The following is a 15,991-nucleotide window of genomic DNA, read 5'->3' as shown; positions in this document are numbered from 1 at the left end:
CTTCAGCTGTTCTTTATCTGGGTTTTGCTTTGGTTCTATTTTTTTTAAATGGTACTTTTTATGGCCGTAAGTTTAAAAGAGTCAAAAGTTCATCAAAGAAAGCAGAGCGAAGTACTTCCTCTGGGTTAGGTACCTCTGAGTGGCTGTTCCTGCAGTGGGAACACACACGCAGAACACTAATAGTTAAAAGGATGAAAAACTGCTTTTTGGAAGAGCGGAAGGTTACAGCCTGGGCAGGTCATCAGTAAACAGTGACAACTTTCCTACAGCCACACATAAAAACAACTATAAAAATAAAAAATAGCATCTTTTGAGTGAATCTAAGTACTCTGAGAAAAGAGACACAGGAAGAACAAGCAAAACCTGGGTGTGAGGCCACAGTGCTAACCGCTGCACCACCAGCTTACTTTTAAGCACCTTTTATTTCCTTGCACTGCAGGAAACACACACAGATCAACCACAACTAACACTGGACAGTTTGCAAGTGTAGATTTCAGTTTTTTTGAGCACTTCTGTATAAAACTGCCTTAGACTACTCTGTGCTTTGGTTTAGGTGTAAGAAAAGTTCTCGTCACCTGCTCTTCATAGCTGAAAATGGGGTCTGTGTGAAGAGAGAAGGTGTTGCTTCTTAGATTTCTCCCACCCTTTACACACCAGCTCATGTTCCTCTTTATCTCCACCAGTCAAATGTTTATGAACAGAGGCCAGGATACAGACAGATGAGCAGATACCTTTTCCACTAATCGGTTTTAGCAGTGAAAATGATACTCCCCCACTTCTTCAGTCCACCCATTCAACTGCTTATTGACGCAAATATCTAATCAATCGCATAGCAGCAACCCAGAGCATTTAGGCAGATAGACGTAGTCATGATGACCTGGTGAAGTTAAATGGGAAAGAAAGTGAGCAGCAGATCTCTTGGCAAAAATACGTAGTTGATGCCAGAGGTCAGAGGAGAATGCTTTGAGATGATAGGAAGGCTACACTGACTCAAATAACCAGTCATTACAACCAAGGTATGCAGAAGAGCATCTCTGAACATACAATTATATTATACAGCGCCAAATCACAACAACAGTCTCAAGGCGCTTTATATTGTAAGGTAGACCCCATCATAATACATACAGAGAAAAACCCAACAATCACATGACACACTATGAGCAAGTAAGACAGTGGGAAGGAAAAACTCCCTTTTAACAGGAAGAAACCTCCAGCAGAAGGCTCAGGGAGGGGCGGGGCCATCTGCTGTGATTGGTTGGGGAGAGAGAAGGAAGACAGGATAAAGACATGCTGTGGAAGAGAGAAAGAGATTTATTGAGAAAGGTGACTGAAGAAACACTCAGTGCATCATGGGTCACCTGATCCAGCACAACCTATACGCTATGAGCATCATTTAAATGCCACATTTAAAAGCCTGTGTGAGTATTGTTGCAGACCAGGGTTTTTATGATGTATTTTATGACTGTATTATGTTTTTACCTTGTAAAGCACTTTGTGACATATGTCTGTGAAAGGTGCTATATAAATAAACTTTACTTACTTACATGTCCATTTTTCACCATAAATGTGCAGAAACTGTGTCATCCTATCCTGCCAACGTGGACCAAAATCACTGTTTTGTTTTGTTTTCAACATCTACGCCAAGAATGAAGGCAGATTTGAAGGGAACAGGGGTACCTAATAAATTGGCCAGTGGTGCGCATTCCAGTTTTTGGTTTTACATTTTCATTTCCACTGTTCCGCCACCAGAGGGCAGCCTACCCCAGCTAGTGAAAAAAAAATGTAGCGCATGCTTAAATAAAGACAGCCGTTCACAACATCATTAAGCAACTTGTTTATTTTCTTCCAAATGTTTCTAAAAGTGGACTATTTCATGTTTTCGGTCTCACCAGCGAAATATTCTCCTTTATTGGTGAAACCACGAAAAGAGGTTCCAGTCATGCTAGTTACTAAAGGAATAGACATTTACACTGTAGATTCTAGGTTTCTGTATTGTGGCTTTAGCATATAGGCAGGAAAAAAAACACTACAGATGCTTTTTTTTTTTTTTTTCTTCAAATATACAGCTGGGTCCAAATTAAAACACAATAAAGAAAACAGTGTGGCACGTCTCAAATCATTTGCCATATATAAAGTATTCAAAATTGTATAATGGCTTCAAATCGGTTCCTAGAAAAAGGACACTTTAAAAAAAAAAAATCATACTTTGATTATTATTATTATTATTATATATATCTATATATTTTAACCCTTTAATTGAGAGTACCAAGGTGGACAAACGGGTAGCCTCAGAAATGTTCTAATTTGGAACAAATAACACTAGAGATGGGAGAGCCTGAGCTGTCGAGTCACTCGGCAAACTCATCAGACAACTTTAATAACACGAAATCCGTCTGATGAGTTTAAAACGTGACCGTTCAGTTACCAACTGCGCTCCCATCTCTATCTCACTATGTTACACCTGGCAATAAATACACCGACAAACAGTATTTGTTCATTCTGACATCAAGAAAAGTTTTTTGTTTTAAATGTTAGTGTTTTATGGTACGGAGACATTAAGGGGAAGACTTATCTCATATTCTAAAAAAGAAAAAATAACTTCAATAAAACACGCACTGCATAAACACACCTGCTGAATCCATGATGCGAGAAACGGTCTAATATCCATCTATGTGACTTTTCTTTCCCTACCCTTATCGTCAGAGATACAGTGGTGTGAAAAAGTCTTTGCCCCCTTCCTGATTTCCCAGTGTTTTGCATATTTGTTACACTTGCATGTTTTGGATCATCAAACACATTTTAATATTAGGCAAAAACAGCCCGAGTAAGTATAAAACACTGTTTTTAAAATGGTGATTTCACTGATTAGGGGAGAAAAGTTATCCAAACCTACCAGTTCCTGTGTGAAAAAGTAATTGCCCCTGTTGTTAAATCAGGAATTAACTGTGATTAACCACAGTTCAGTTAAAAAAAAAAACAAACAAACAAAAAAAACCAAAAAAAACCCCCCAAACAGTTCAGTTTCACTAAACACACTCGGGCCTGATTATTGGCAGACCTGTTGAATCGAGAAATCACTTAAATAGAACCTGTCTGACAAAGTGGAGCAGGCTAAAAGATCTCAAAAAGCAAGACATCATGCTACGACTCGAAGAAACACCTGAGAAACAAAGACACTGACAGCTTTCAGTCTGGAAAGGGTCACAGCGGTAGTGTGATGGGCTGGAGCTGCTAATCCGCCTCAGGAGGAAGACTGGCTGTTGTAAATGGAGCCATGAATTCTGTCGTCTACCAAACCATCCTACAACTGTCCGGCCATCTGTTTGTGACCTCAAGCTGAAGCGCACTTGGGTTCTGCAGTAGGACAGTGACCCAAAACACGCCAGCAATACCACCTCTGAATGCCTTAAGCAAAGTAAAATGAGTCCTGACCAGAATCCGATTGAGATGCTGTGGCAGGACCCTAAAAAGGCGGCTCATGCTCGAAAACCCTCCAATGTGACTGAATTACAACAATTCGGCAAAGATGAGAGGGCCAACATTCCTCCACAGCGCTGTCAAAGACTCATTGCCAGTTATTGTGAATGCTTGATTGCAGTTGTTGCTGCTTTATTGCGGTTTTTGCTGGCCCAACCAGTTATTAGGTTACCAGTTATCACTTTTTGCACACAGGCCCATGCAGGTTTGGATTTTTTCCCCATTAATAATAAACACCTTAATTTAGAAACTGCATTTTGTGTTTACTTGTGTTTTCTTTATCTAATATTTAAATTAGTTTGATGATCTGAAACCTGCAACTGTGACAAACATGCACTTTTCAAACCACTGTATTAAAAAAAAGTTTCAGAGCAGATCAAACTGAGTGGGGAGGTTCAGGATATTTTAGTTATTGAATTACATTTTATTTTGGATGGATTCAGAAAATGTCTTCATCAGCCTTCAATCGGGCTGTAACCAGGGTTCAATGGCCCAAAAAAAGAGGATTCACAGGCAGATGCTACAGCTCCAACCATTCAGTCTCCTCCCACACAGACTCACACTCTTAAACACACTCACACACATGCGCGCACGGTCACAGATGGGCAAAGGTAAAGCTGTAGCCCTCCCAACCTGAGAGAATGATTGTCAAGCATGCACACAGCATACAATTTTTAGCCCGTTTCACAAAAGTAAGAAAATTTATCTGTTCCTTAATAAACAGAGCGAGACGGCAGATTCAGAATGGCCCGGATACATTTGAACGAACATTACAGAGAGAAGGAGTAAGAGCAATTCATCTGGAAAAGAATGATAATGATAACAATGACAATAACAAAAAAAAAGAGTATTACCAAAAGCAAACCCTGTTTGAGGTCTGTGTGTGTTTGTATATGTAGGTGTGTATGTGTGTGCTTTTTAAAACTCAATTGTTGATCACATGGCCACGCTAGAATACAAAATAAAGTCAAATCAACAGAAACAATGACGTAATGCTATGGTTTTATACATAATATACACGAGTTAACAGCGATCTCTAGACTTTATTATCCATAGACTTGTCTTACGAGCAAAAAGGCGCTAGGTCACAGTGGGTTTCACTTGGCTAACATTATAGAATGCTAATGCTAGTTATACTCATTGACCGCTGGAGGAAGTGGGGAGGCGGGGTCATACATGTGACAGGAGCTCGGGAGGGGATGGGGGTGTCTCTCTCCATAGAAACTAGTATTAATCGCCTCACTGTTGCCAACTTCTGCCCCCCCACCCCCGTCACCTGTGCTCGAAACCACGTCTCATCCCTAGCTTATTACAGCTCAGCTAAGCTCTAAAGGAGCGAAAGCGGGTGTTTGTTTACAGAGAGAAAAGAGAAAGCCTCCAAACCGATGCAGAAAAGTGGCGGGTTGGTGACACTAGCTGCCGGCTGTCAACATGTCAGCGCAGAGATCCAAAAACGTATACAGGCAACAACGAGACTAACAGGTCCATTCTGTAGCCAGTCTAAAAAGAGAGCGTTCGCCGGAGGAATGCCGGGTGCTGTCGGCAGGTGGGAGCACGGTGGCGTGACGGGTCCGTGTAGGTGCAGGTGGGAAGGTGGCGTTTCAGGTGAGTGTGGATCCTGATATCTCTCCGTCTCTCTCTAGGGCTGATATGCTACAGCGGGCCTTTGAACTGGTTACCAGAGAGGTGCTGTCTGACGGACAGCTTTGATCCTGCTGCATCACCCAGTTTTCTCCACACCACCTGCGAACAGAAGAGGAGAGAAGAGGAGCTGAGCGAGGAAGAGGAACAGCGAGAGAAAGACGGGCAGACACAGAGGCTGGAAAGAAAAGACTTTCTTCTTCAAGAGGGAAAACTTCAAATGCCCACAGTTTGGCTTTGAGCTGGGAGGACTACACACACTCACACTACAGTAGAGCTTCAGTGCAGTGCAGAAGTCTCGAGCTTCTTTATATTTTGCTTTCAAGAAGCCGGATTTTCTCATAATTTTTTTAAGTGGTCTTGAGCAACAGTCCTGCAGCCTTTCTGAAGGTCTTTCAAAGTGTTTCTTTGGACTCATTCTTCAGTTGATACGTCTACTGTTCACTGAAACCTGATCAGAAATGGCTTCAGTAGAAGGGGTGGCCCATTCTTAAGAAAGGCAGGGTGTGTATGTATGGCCGAGGTCAGGAGAGAGGGACAACAGCCATGTGTACAACACGGTGGAGGCCCTGTCATGGTTTTGGGCAGCGTTTCAGCCAGTGGTGTTGGAGATTTATGGAATTTTAAAGGGAGAAAAGCACAGTGAGGTTTTAACCCACCGTGTAGCACCATCTGGAAAATGTCTGACTGGCAACAGCTTCATTTTTCAGCATGACAACGATCCCAAACACACTCCCAGTGCAGTAAAAGCGTACACGGATGGAAAAAAAAGCACACAATGGAGCCGTATCAGTCATGGACAGGCCTTCCTCTTCAACATTACTGAAACAGCGTGGGATCAAAAAGCAGCCATGAATGGCCTTCAGGAAGCCTGGAGAACTATTCCCAAACACCACTTTAAGAAATGCTGCTTAAGAGAGTTATTAAGGAATAAAGGTGGACACATCAAATATTGACTTTTAAGCTCTTTGGAGTTATCCCAACTGTTATCTTATACACTGTATATGTTTGAACATTTCAATGAAGCACTGCACCCATTTTCCAATTCTATCAAAGCATAAAGACAAGAACGGGACTCTATCTCAGTCCGTGTCGTCTCTCCGGTGCTGAAATCTCTCTATGAGAGTGAGAGGGGCCCCCGCGGGACCCCGGTGATGTTACAGAGGTACTATTGTAGTGCTTCCCCATTCCTGGCCTGTCACATACCTCTGCAGGGCCCAGATAACCCCACTCTCGTACTCGCTCTAATCAGCAGACCTTTTTATCCTGGGAAAGGCCTTTTCAGCACAGACAGAGAAAGATGAGGGGAAAATGAGAGGTGGAAGAATAGAAGGGTGAGGTGGAGGAGTGCTATTGGGAGGGAGGAGGGGGTGGTGCTCTTTTTCCTGCCGCACCAGTTTAATTGCTCTGACAGCTCAACTATGAGCCTCTATACTTTGGGCTTTCAGCTTTGGAGTGGAAAAGGGGGGCACAAAAAGAGAGACAGAGGGATGGATAGAAAGAAAGAAAGAGGGAGAGCTGCTGTGTCATTCCAAACCAAATGAGCCCAAACGAGTTCCTCATTAGCCAAAAAGGCTCAAAACTGACCTGATTTGAATCCAGTATAATGAATTTAAAAAGCTAATGAACAGACTGAATTTACAACTATCAAATTCCTCATTTTTCCATTGTTACACTAATGGTCTGCATATAGTGCACTTTATATTATTGGCACTACATCAGTGACAAACCTGTGGTGTGATTAGCTAAGTGGTTCTGCAGTGATGGCAACAGACCTGTGTGAGAGCTCAGACACCCACCTAGCCCCCCACTTTCAGGCTCTCCAATAATCATGACAACACACAGACAATTAGAATAAAGACCGGGATGCGAGTACATCTGTGGGAGCAGGAGGTGCACTTACATTGCACATCTCTCGCACAATGGCCTTCTCTTTCTCGCTGAGATCATCCTCATAGTCCTCAGGAACCTGCTTATCCAAGTTCTCGTGGACCTCCAGCACCTGATGGCAGACACAGGGTTGGACATGTCTTATTTTCCTTCTGTATTTACAGAACTACATTAGGCAACGCTGTTATCTTCCAGCCTAACTGCCAATGTGTTCTTGTTTTTTTCCATAGCGCTACCAGCCTGACCCACTTGAACATGGTTAAGTACTTCTAGGCATGGTCTGGTACTACTTTATCTGCTAATATAATGCTACCCCCTTTTAACCATTTAAAAGAAAGTAACATTACATTAGCAACAAATGTGTTTTTCCCACATTTGAACTGTCACGCTGGTCGCAGCTATACCATAATAGCCTTCAGGCATCATCCTGCAAATTCTCCAGGAACAGCACTATGATAGCATCACAGCTGCATCAATGATACAAAAGCTGTAACACAACAATTACACCCTGTGATTGATTTCCCTGACTAATATTACCTTCATGGCATGGACCACAGCCTCAGGCTTTTGGACGCAGGACAAATAGCCTGTAGCTGGAGAGGACTCGCTAGTTGGTAGGCGTCCAGTCCCCTAAGGGGAGAGAAAAACAGAGAGTGAGAGAAAGAAACAATAACATAACAATGATGAAGATGTTAGGGAGCGGGAGAACTGTGACAGAGGTTAAGAGGCAGGTGCAAACCTGCACCAGCCAGGACATCTGCAAAGAGCTCTTCATTTGAGTCAAGATACCAAAAAAGAGGCCCCACTCGTCCCATCAGGGGGCACCTGTTCGGATTTAAAAAGAGAGTATTCCTGTACTGTCACACTGAAAATGTCACCCCCTTCATACCAGCTCAAATCACCAATCCTCCACTGGTGTTTTTCTTCCCTGTTTCTTTTGTATTCCACTCCCTCCTCTGGTCTGCTACCTGCACAGAGTGATTTAACCTGGTGTGATGGGAGCAGCCAGCCAGGAAAGAGACTGAGGGGGAGTTTGCTTGACTCATCACCACCCCCCTCCCGGGTAGTTCCAGACAGTGGGTCTCTGTCTGAGGGACACAGAGATCACTGGGATACACAATGGGTCCCATTCACCGTAACCTGGCATCGGGGTCTTGCATTAGACACAGATCCCTGGCTCTGTTAGCCTGGGTTAAATTCTCTGCTCGCTAGTGATGCGCCTGTCAGCTCCCTCCATGCCCGCTGGCCCCATTTGGGTGCCAGAATGATCCCACGTAACCTGATAGCACGGAGATAAAATAATAATCCCACTGCACCCAAGAGGACCGATTTGTGGAAACTGCCCAGCAGTTTATTCACATCACATAAACCGCACAAAGCACTGATTTACATCTAGAGGCTTTTGGCCATACAAACCAATAAGAAAAGTATTCTTTCAACCATTGGACAAGAAAAGGTCAAAGTGGCAAAAGAGCTTAACGGCACGTTTCCATGTTTTTAAGCATAATTTGATGTTATCCTCAGACAGGTTGAGCATTATATTTACAAGCTCTGACATGAGAAAAATAGGATGAAAGTGAATGTGAGTGTACATTTGCACATTTTGCCAGCACTTGAACTGACGCAGTGTCTTAGTTTAGTAACTACATCAAAACAACCATTTATGACATCCACTTAATTACATACAGTACCAGAAAAGCTTGGACTGGTTTGATACTTGATGTAATCCAGTGCAGATGCCAGTCCAAGCCCCCTTTTTTGCACATATTTAGTATATTAAATTTACCCACCGTTTTGTTTTTGCCTGTGTGGATTCCAAGGTTTCTCTTTAAATCTGCAACTGTCTGATCAAAGAGCAGCTAAACAACACAGCAAATTCATCCAGACATCCGAGGGAAACATTTTGTTTAGTATTCCACAGACACAGTTGAGTTCGCTCGTTGCAACAGCTGCTCGCTCATGTTTGACCTAAAAATCATGCTTGCAAAACTTTGTGTGTAAAAACACGTAATACAAAAGACAAATGGAGTTGTTTTTAAAATTTATGCCATTTATGATATCCAATTATCTGTGTGTGCATCACAAAGACCCATCCATACTTTACAAGCGCTTCAATTTTCCAGTGAGTTAAGACTGTGTCTTTATACCAACAAAAGGTAACAGCTTCCATACAGTGAAGTGGACTTTGGTCTGACTGAAAGTATGAATGTATAATTCATCGTTAAGCCTTTTGTGATATTTAATATTTGAAATATGTAAACATTCACTGCAAGCATTTGCCAAGAGCAGTGCAGTCAAGAAAAGGATTTGGACACAGATAGCTCGGGGCAGTGTTTACTGCTCGTAACTGTAAGCATCTCCTGCATTAACAGGGCTGATTTGGGTCATTGCAGCAGGAGGCAGGCAGGGGGACAAACACTGTCAGGAGCAATGGTTTGAAGTTTAAACATACGAAAATGAGCACAGACTGTTGAGCGTCTTCTATTCGACAATCTCATGTACGCTCACTGACCTGAAACTTTGAGTAAGACAAAGAAGTGAATATAGAGGATGAGCTGATCGATTGGGAGGGACACACACAACTAAGAGTCCACTTCACTGAAGTCATTCTGAAGTCCCACATCTCATCTTCGATTTTATGCCTTCTTTCCCTGCTCCTCAACATGAACTGGGCAAACTACAGAGCTCAACGTTAGTGCTGTTCTGTGGGCTTGTCACAAACAAGGCCATTATCAAATCAAATCAAATCAAATCAAATCACTTTTTATTGTCACATCACATGTGCAGGCACACTGGCACAGCACATGCGAGTGAAATTCTTGTGTGCGAGCCCCACAAGCAACAGAGATGTGCAAACACAACAACACAAACGAGCAAAATACAAGAATGGCCAACCTGAAACTAATAAATATATGTACAATATATAATAGTGTATGCATTTCTGGATGTGTATACTAAATATTTTCCTACGTGTGTGTGTGTGTGTGTGTGTGTGTGTGTGTGTGTGTGTGTGTGTGTGTGTATACACATTTTTACAAATTAAATAGTAAAAAAATAAAATAAAATAATAATAATAATAATAAAATATATAAAATATACAGAGTTGAATATGTGCAAAACAAGTGGCATTTATATACAGTGTGGAGTGCAGAAAAAGCTAAAAATAAATAAATAAAATAAAAAAAATCTGCCTTTATTGTACAATTTATAAACCCACAAGAACATATTACAGTCATGGTGGTGGATTATTTTACTGTCAAATAGCTCCAGACGAGCCATTTCTCACCGCTTTATCACTAAGCTAAGCTAAGCTAAGCTAGGCTAACTGACAACTAGCAGCTATTAGCTTGCCACTCTCTTTACTTCCTCTCTTCTCTCTCTGAATAAGAGTTTCACAGCTTTTTATATTTATATAAGCATATACTAGCTGCTACGCTTTGCTAATGTTTAGATTTAGATTATTATTTTATGCTTTATATTTATATTTAAATATTTCTAAGATTATATATGTTGCTCTTTAGATTGAACGACTTAACTCGAAATTTCGAGTTAATAACTCAATATTTTGAGAAAAGTAACTCGAAACTTCGAGTTAGCGCTGCCAATCAGTAATCTACTGTACGTGAATTATGTCATTTCCTTGTTAACCGGAAGCTGAAGCCCTCAGCTACAAATGCTACAGCTAAACTACTAGTATTACAGCCAGTCATGAATGCACAAATTACTGATAATTTTCAGCGTGGCTTCACAAATGATGAAATCTTTGTGTTAATAGCTGAATCACATGGTGTTACTATCACCAAACGTACTCTCAAAAGCACCAATTTGTTACGATCTGGTTTTGAGTGCGAATTCTACGTAGATCACTGATTGGCAGAGCTAACTTGAAATTTAGAGTTATTAACTCGAAATTTTGAGAAAAGTAACTCGAAATTTCGAGTTAAGTTGTTCAATCTAAAGAGCAACATATATAATCTTAGAAATATTTAAATATAAATATAAAGCATAAAATAATAATCTAAATCTAAACATTAGCAAAGCGTAGCAGCTAGTTTTCAGGAAAATGTTACTATAACGATCATAGGATGTGTACATACATAAACTATCTCCTCCTTAACAGAGCGACAGTTAAGAAAGAACTTTGAAATATTGTCACACATACTTATTAATATCTATACATTTTTTCGATTTATATTACATCCCAATTCTTATGGATGTAACATAAATATAAATATGTTCTTTTCTGATATATTATGTACATTTAATCATCTCAATGTTATCTTCATCGCTTGCGTTTGTTCGGCGTACGTCACCCATACATAATTTAACAGTCACCAAAATTGGTGTGGACTGAATTTTTAAGACGCACCACTAAATACACAATGAAATGATGAATAAATGAAACAATGAATAAAAGGCGCTGCTGCTAATAATTCTAATTTAACAATACATAAAAATCTATTTTAATACCAAATTCATGATGCTAAAGCAAAAATATAGTTACATGATGATTTAATCAAATATATCCAACATTTTTATATCCAGCATATTTTTTCACAACACATGCCTGTTAAATGTCTTATTCATAGCACATCAAAAGTTTGACCTTATTTCATATAAAACTACACTGTAAATATGGGGAACCTACAATTCACAATTTACCTCTGTGCTGCAAAATGACCCTGTGATTAAAACAAAAATATATATATATTTTTTTAACACAAGGAAGATTTAGTCTTCTGAGGAGCGGCACAGCCCGACTCTGACCTTCCTTAATTGCCAATCCTCTCCTCCTGAAGACATTGGCAGGGTTAAGGGTGGAGGTGGAGTGGAGAGGATTATTATTTTCATAGTGGAATTTGGTTCAAACAAGCTCCAGGGAGGAAGAAAAAGCAGGGACAGGATATGAGGAAGAGTGCTGACTATGCTAAATTTCTATCCTGGTCTCTGCCTTAGTTTCTCTTCTGTCTAAGACTCTGTCTGGATCATCCCCCTTATGCCCCATTTCCTTTCATTCCTTTTCTTCTCCCTCTCTCTTTTTTCTTCTTCCTGTCACGTGTAAGCGAGAGCGAGGTTGCCTGTGGAGGTTTAATTGGAGTGTGAGAAGTAAAGTGAATTAGAGCTGACTTGACTTTGCCGTGGAGGCACTGGCATAGCGCTCCCTACAATTAAGCATGTGCATGTCTGTGTGCAATTAAGCCCTGTCTCTTTATGTAACCACATCTGTATAAGCAGTGTCATAGCGCTGACTGATTGCTGTGACTATTGTCTTAGCGGTTAGTGTGAGCGGGTATTCATCTAAGCGTGTCAGTGTGAATCTTAGTATAGGTGGTTAGCCTTCTCCAAATTTGTGTGTTTGCGTATGTGTGTGTGTGTGTCAGTCTTCTCATTACTGACCATGTGCATGGCTTCCTGGCGCTGGGGCAGTGAGGACAGCTGGGACTCTGAGTGGTACAGAGTCATTCCCTTCCTCAGGGCACGAAGGTCACCTGGGTTACACTGCTGGACACAAACGGTCACAAAACAAACACCAAAGGAAAAAAAAAAGAAAAATAAGACTTCAATGTGAGTTTTACCTAAAATTACCCAAAGAGTGGCTTCACTGCATGCTAATAAATCAAAGTTAATAATCCAAGACAGAGTGCAAACACACAGGGAATCCTGTCAGTTTGTTCACTTTGGCACTAATTTGACTTTAATATTCATTCTGACAATGTTGACAAAAATCAATGTATTTGCCTCTATGAGAGATATTTTAACATAAAAACGGCCACTTTTTACTCAAATACTCAAAATCCTGAGGTACTCGCAAGTACCATCACCAACATTTGATAGAGATTAGCCCAGTTTTGTGCACATAAACAGAGAAAACACTGCCTGTGAAGCAATTTTACACCAATTTTCTCTTCTTGCATCTGTGTCACTAGACGCACAACTACTAGCATCTTTGTTACTACCCAGGTTTTGCCCGTTGGTATTTCCATCCAAGGGGGTTTATTAAAGTCTTTGGCTGTGTCTCCCTCACCATACAAGGCACTTTTCCTCATCACTCTCACGCCATTGCTCGTGTGCGGAAGTATCCCGTTTTGCCTTCATTGAGGTTCACTACATAGGGGCAACATGCCTAAAATTTGTCCTCATTAGCAGCCAAAGACCACTGGTTCCTGGGGGGCAGTTACCAGCCCAGCTTCGCTCTGCAGGCAGGGACACGGCAAACACCACTGTTTCTTGTGACATTTCTCGTGTCGCGCACTAGTGTTCCCTCTGTGCGTGGCGCGGTGCATGAACACACGTGATGCCTGGGAGCGCTCAGCTATAAATAATGTGTGTGTGTGTGTGTGTGTGTGTGTGTGTGTGTGTGTGTGTGTGTGAGAGACGCACTCAGGTGCACGCTCGCACGCACAAAGCCACAATCAGCATTCCCCTCGTCTTCCCAGTCCTTTGATATTCCTGCTCCTCTTCTCTCCTCCAACTCAGTATCCTTGTAATGTTCCTCTAACCTTTTCCAGTCCTCCCCCTGGCGCTTCTTGATCTATCCTTTCAGTTTCCATATTCATGCCCTCAATAGTGCATCTTTTTTGACATCTCTATAAGCTTTGTGTCTGGTAACCTTAAATGTCAAAATCAAGAGGGGTGACATAAACGCATAGTTGATCACCTGAATAAGAAGGCTTGCTAAAGAGTTTTATGTTACCGATGCAGACCTCTCCCTGAGTCTAGTTTTTAATTTAACCATCACACATCTCCAACTTTACTTCCCACCCCGACATGACCTTGACCGCTGAGACCAGCAAAGCCATTTGTTTGCCAGACAGCTGAGGACAGTTGGCTCGCTGCAGTCTTCCTGGCTAAAATTCAGGGGCCCTGCATCTTATCCATCCATCACAATGTTCTTGGTGCTGACGGGAAGATGCTGTGGGTGTCTTGCATCGTTTCCTGTTTGAATTATGAGGGGCAGGGGTGATGCCACTTTGACAAAAGGGTAGGAAGGACAGCGGGATGCTCCTCCAGAGCCGTGATTTAATCAAATACAGGATGGAAACTGTTAAATCAGAGTAACTCGTGCTAGACTGAAATAAGAGGCGTTTCCTTATCACAGTTACACCGTTAGACAGTTGGGCTGTACATCATATGCCGGTGCAGTATGGATGCTAATCTGGGACAAGCAGCTTTAGCCTCAGTATTTTTGCATCTGAAATCAATGACCTGGTCTTTAAACTTAAATACGTCGCTCTTCCATCATTATTGTTACCTAATTATGCCATGAATGCAAAGCCTGACAGCCATAACATTAAGTGTTTGAGAGTTTGGGGCTTATTGCAGTGACTCAGGGGACGGAGCATCATCTGATATACAGATCATTACGTGCTTACACTTGTCAGTTTCATGACAAAGTGTCAGTGTGGATTGAGGAGGAGCGCATGAGTGCTTCACACACTGTAGTGAGTTGACAAAAGATATTTTCTCCACAGGTCTGAGCCTCTCTCAACGACGGCGCAAATTTCTGACATTGGGTGATAAAAGTGCTTTGGGTTGCAAGCTCCCAAATGCAAAGTTTACAAGATGCCTGACTCACCCTGACCTAAACCAAACAGTATTTACCAAGAGTGAACTTCCGACAACGTCCGGACCAGATTATCTCAACATCGTCCGGAGTTCGTGTGCGAGCTCGACTAGAGACAAGTAACAGCTGGAAGAAATGGGAGAGCTTAGTGGGAGAAAGCCTGAGGAGGATGCGCGTGTCTGAGCATGTCTGAATGTGTGCATCTGAGTGCACACACCTGTTTTTCTAATTGTGTTTACACCTGGGCTGCGTAGGCCCTTGTTAATGTTAATATCCACTGTGGGATCCTGCTGTTAACTCCCTCCACGCTCCCTTGAGTATGGTTAAAATACCTCAGCCAAGCTGGTCTGGAGGGTCAGCATTCCTGCACTAAGAGGCCATTGTTTCCTCTAGCTGAACACAAGTTTCGCTGGGCCGGTTTCATAACACAGGAAGTTAGGCAATACAATCCACTGGGGAAGATAATCCATTGTAACAATTGAACCTGCTAATATGCACACACGTCATCAGGTAGGATATCATGAAATCTAACTGAATGGTAAACTTCAGTAATTCTTATTTTCACCCAATATTTTCCTGTTATCACCTCTGTGGGAAAGTCATGTTTAGTAACAACAACCAGAGATTACAGATTCATATTTTTCAGCTTCAGATTGACAGTCCTTCATTGTTCAGTTGCACTCCCACAAAGGTTTCAGCCATGCATAACAGATGCCTGAATCTACCTGGCTTGCCCCCCGGATCTTTAATTATTCAGCCCTCCAGACGTCAACACAAGCTAGGACATGCGTGTGTCATTTATGCACCAAAGCACAATATAGCATTCATTCACTTAAGTTACCTTGTACCAAACACTGTGCGGAGCAGTTCCAAGGACAGATAAAAGCTTTCTTGCCAAGAAAGGCCACGTACAAGCAAGGGCCACCTGTGTTCATTCATTAGCACAGCATGCTAGCAGCACAGAAAGGAAACCCCTGGACACAGAAGCCACAACCCTGCAAGGCGGTGCATTTAACTTCCTGTGTTCTCGGAAAACCGGCACAATCACAAGGTGAATCATTTCTGTGGTGATGTTTGTCAATGCACTTTACTGTATTACGAAAAGTTGGAGATCAATATCAATATTAGGTGTGTATCAATGATATGAAGTCACAACCAGAAACCGGTTAGTTTAGCACTACAGGACGAGAGGGAGTGATGGGGACAAAGCTCGTTTGAGTCTGATAACACGCTCTCTCATGATTTGACCACTGATAAGCAACAGAAGTTATGTGTTATTTAACTTTTTTTAATGGTATAAAACATGAGATATATTATGTTAATTAGAAGTTCTAAGTGTTAATAATACTGTTATGTTAGCACTTTGAACCACAGACAGTGGGTAAATCCAAAGTGTTTTTACGGTGGCCCTGAGAGGCC

The 15,991-nt window shown here is 41.7% G+C and overlaps 1 protein-coding gene across 5 annotated transcripts in view; it reads right to left on the bottom strand.

Annotated features, from left to right (window-relative positions):
* Positions 1-2,989: 2,989 nt before the first annotated feature.
* Positions 2,990-15,991, bottom strand: part of ccdc85cb (coiled-coil domain containing 85C, b) — a 48,638-nt gene continuing 35,636 nt past the window's right edge. For 2 of the 5 annotated variants that reach the window (XM_080883700.1, XM_080883702.1), the window contains 4 exons: positions 12,406-12,510; positions 7,546-7,638; positions 7,022-7,120; positions 2,990-5,220 (listed from right to left, as the gene is read on the bottom strand). In XM_080883700.1, coding sequence (XP_080739826.1) covers positions 5,131-5,220; positions 7,022-7,120; positions 7,546-7,638; positions 12,406-12,510 — 387 coding nt within the window. In that variant the 3' untranslated portion in view covers positions 2,990-5,130. The remainder of the gene's footprint in view (positions 5,221-7,021; positions 7,121-7,545; positions 7,639-12,405; positions 12,511-15,991) is intronic. The other 3 variants (XM_080883701.1, XM_080883703.1, XM_080883704.1) reach the window with 2 other exon arrangements.

This window comes from Rhamphochromis sp. 'chilingali', assembly GCF_963969265.1.
Source record: "Rhamphochromis sp. 'chilingali' genome assembly, chromosome: 5".
Lineage (NCBI taxonomy): Eukaryota > Metazoa > Chordata > Actinopteri > Cichliformes > Cichlidae > Rhamphochromis > Rhamphochromis sp. 'chilingali'.
The sequence above is the reverse complement of the archived record's forward strand: the minus strand, read 5'-3'. Positions and strand labels throughout refer to the sequence as shown.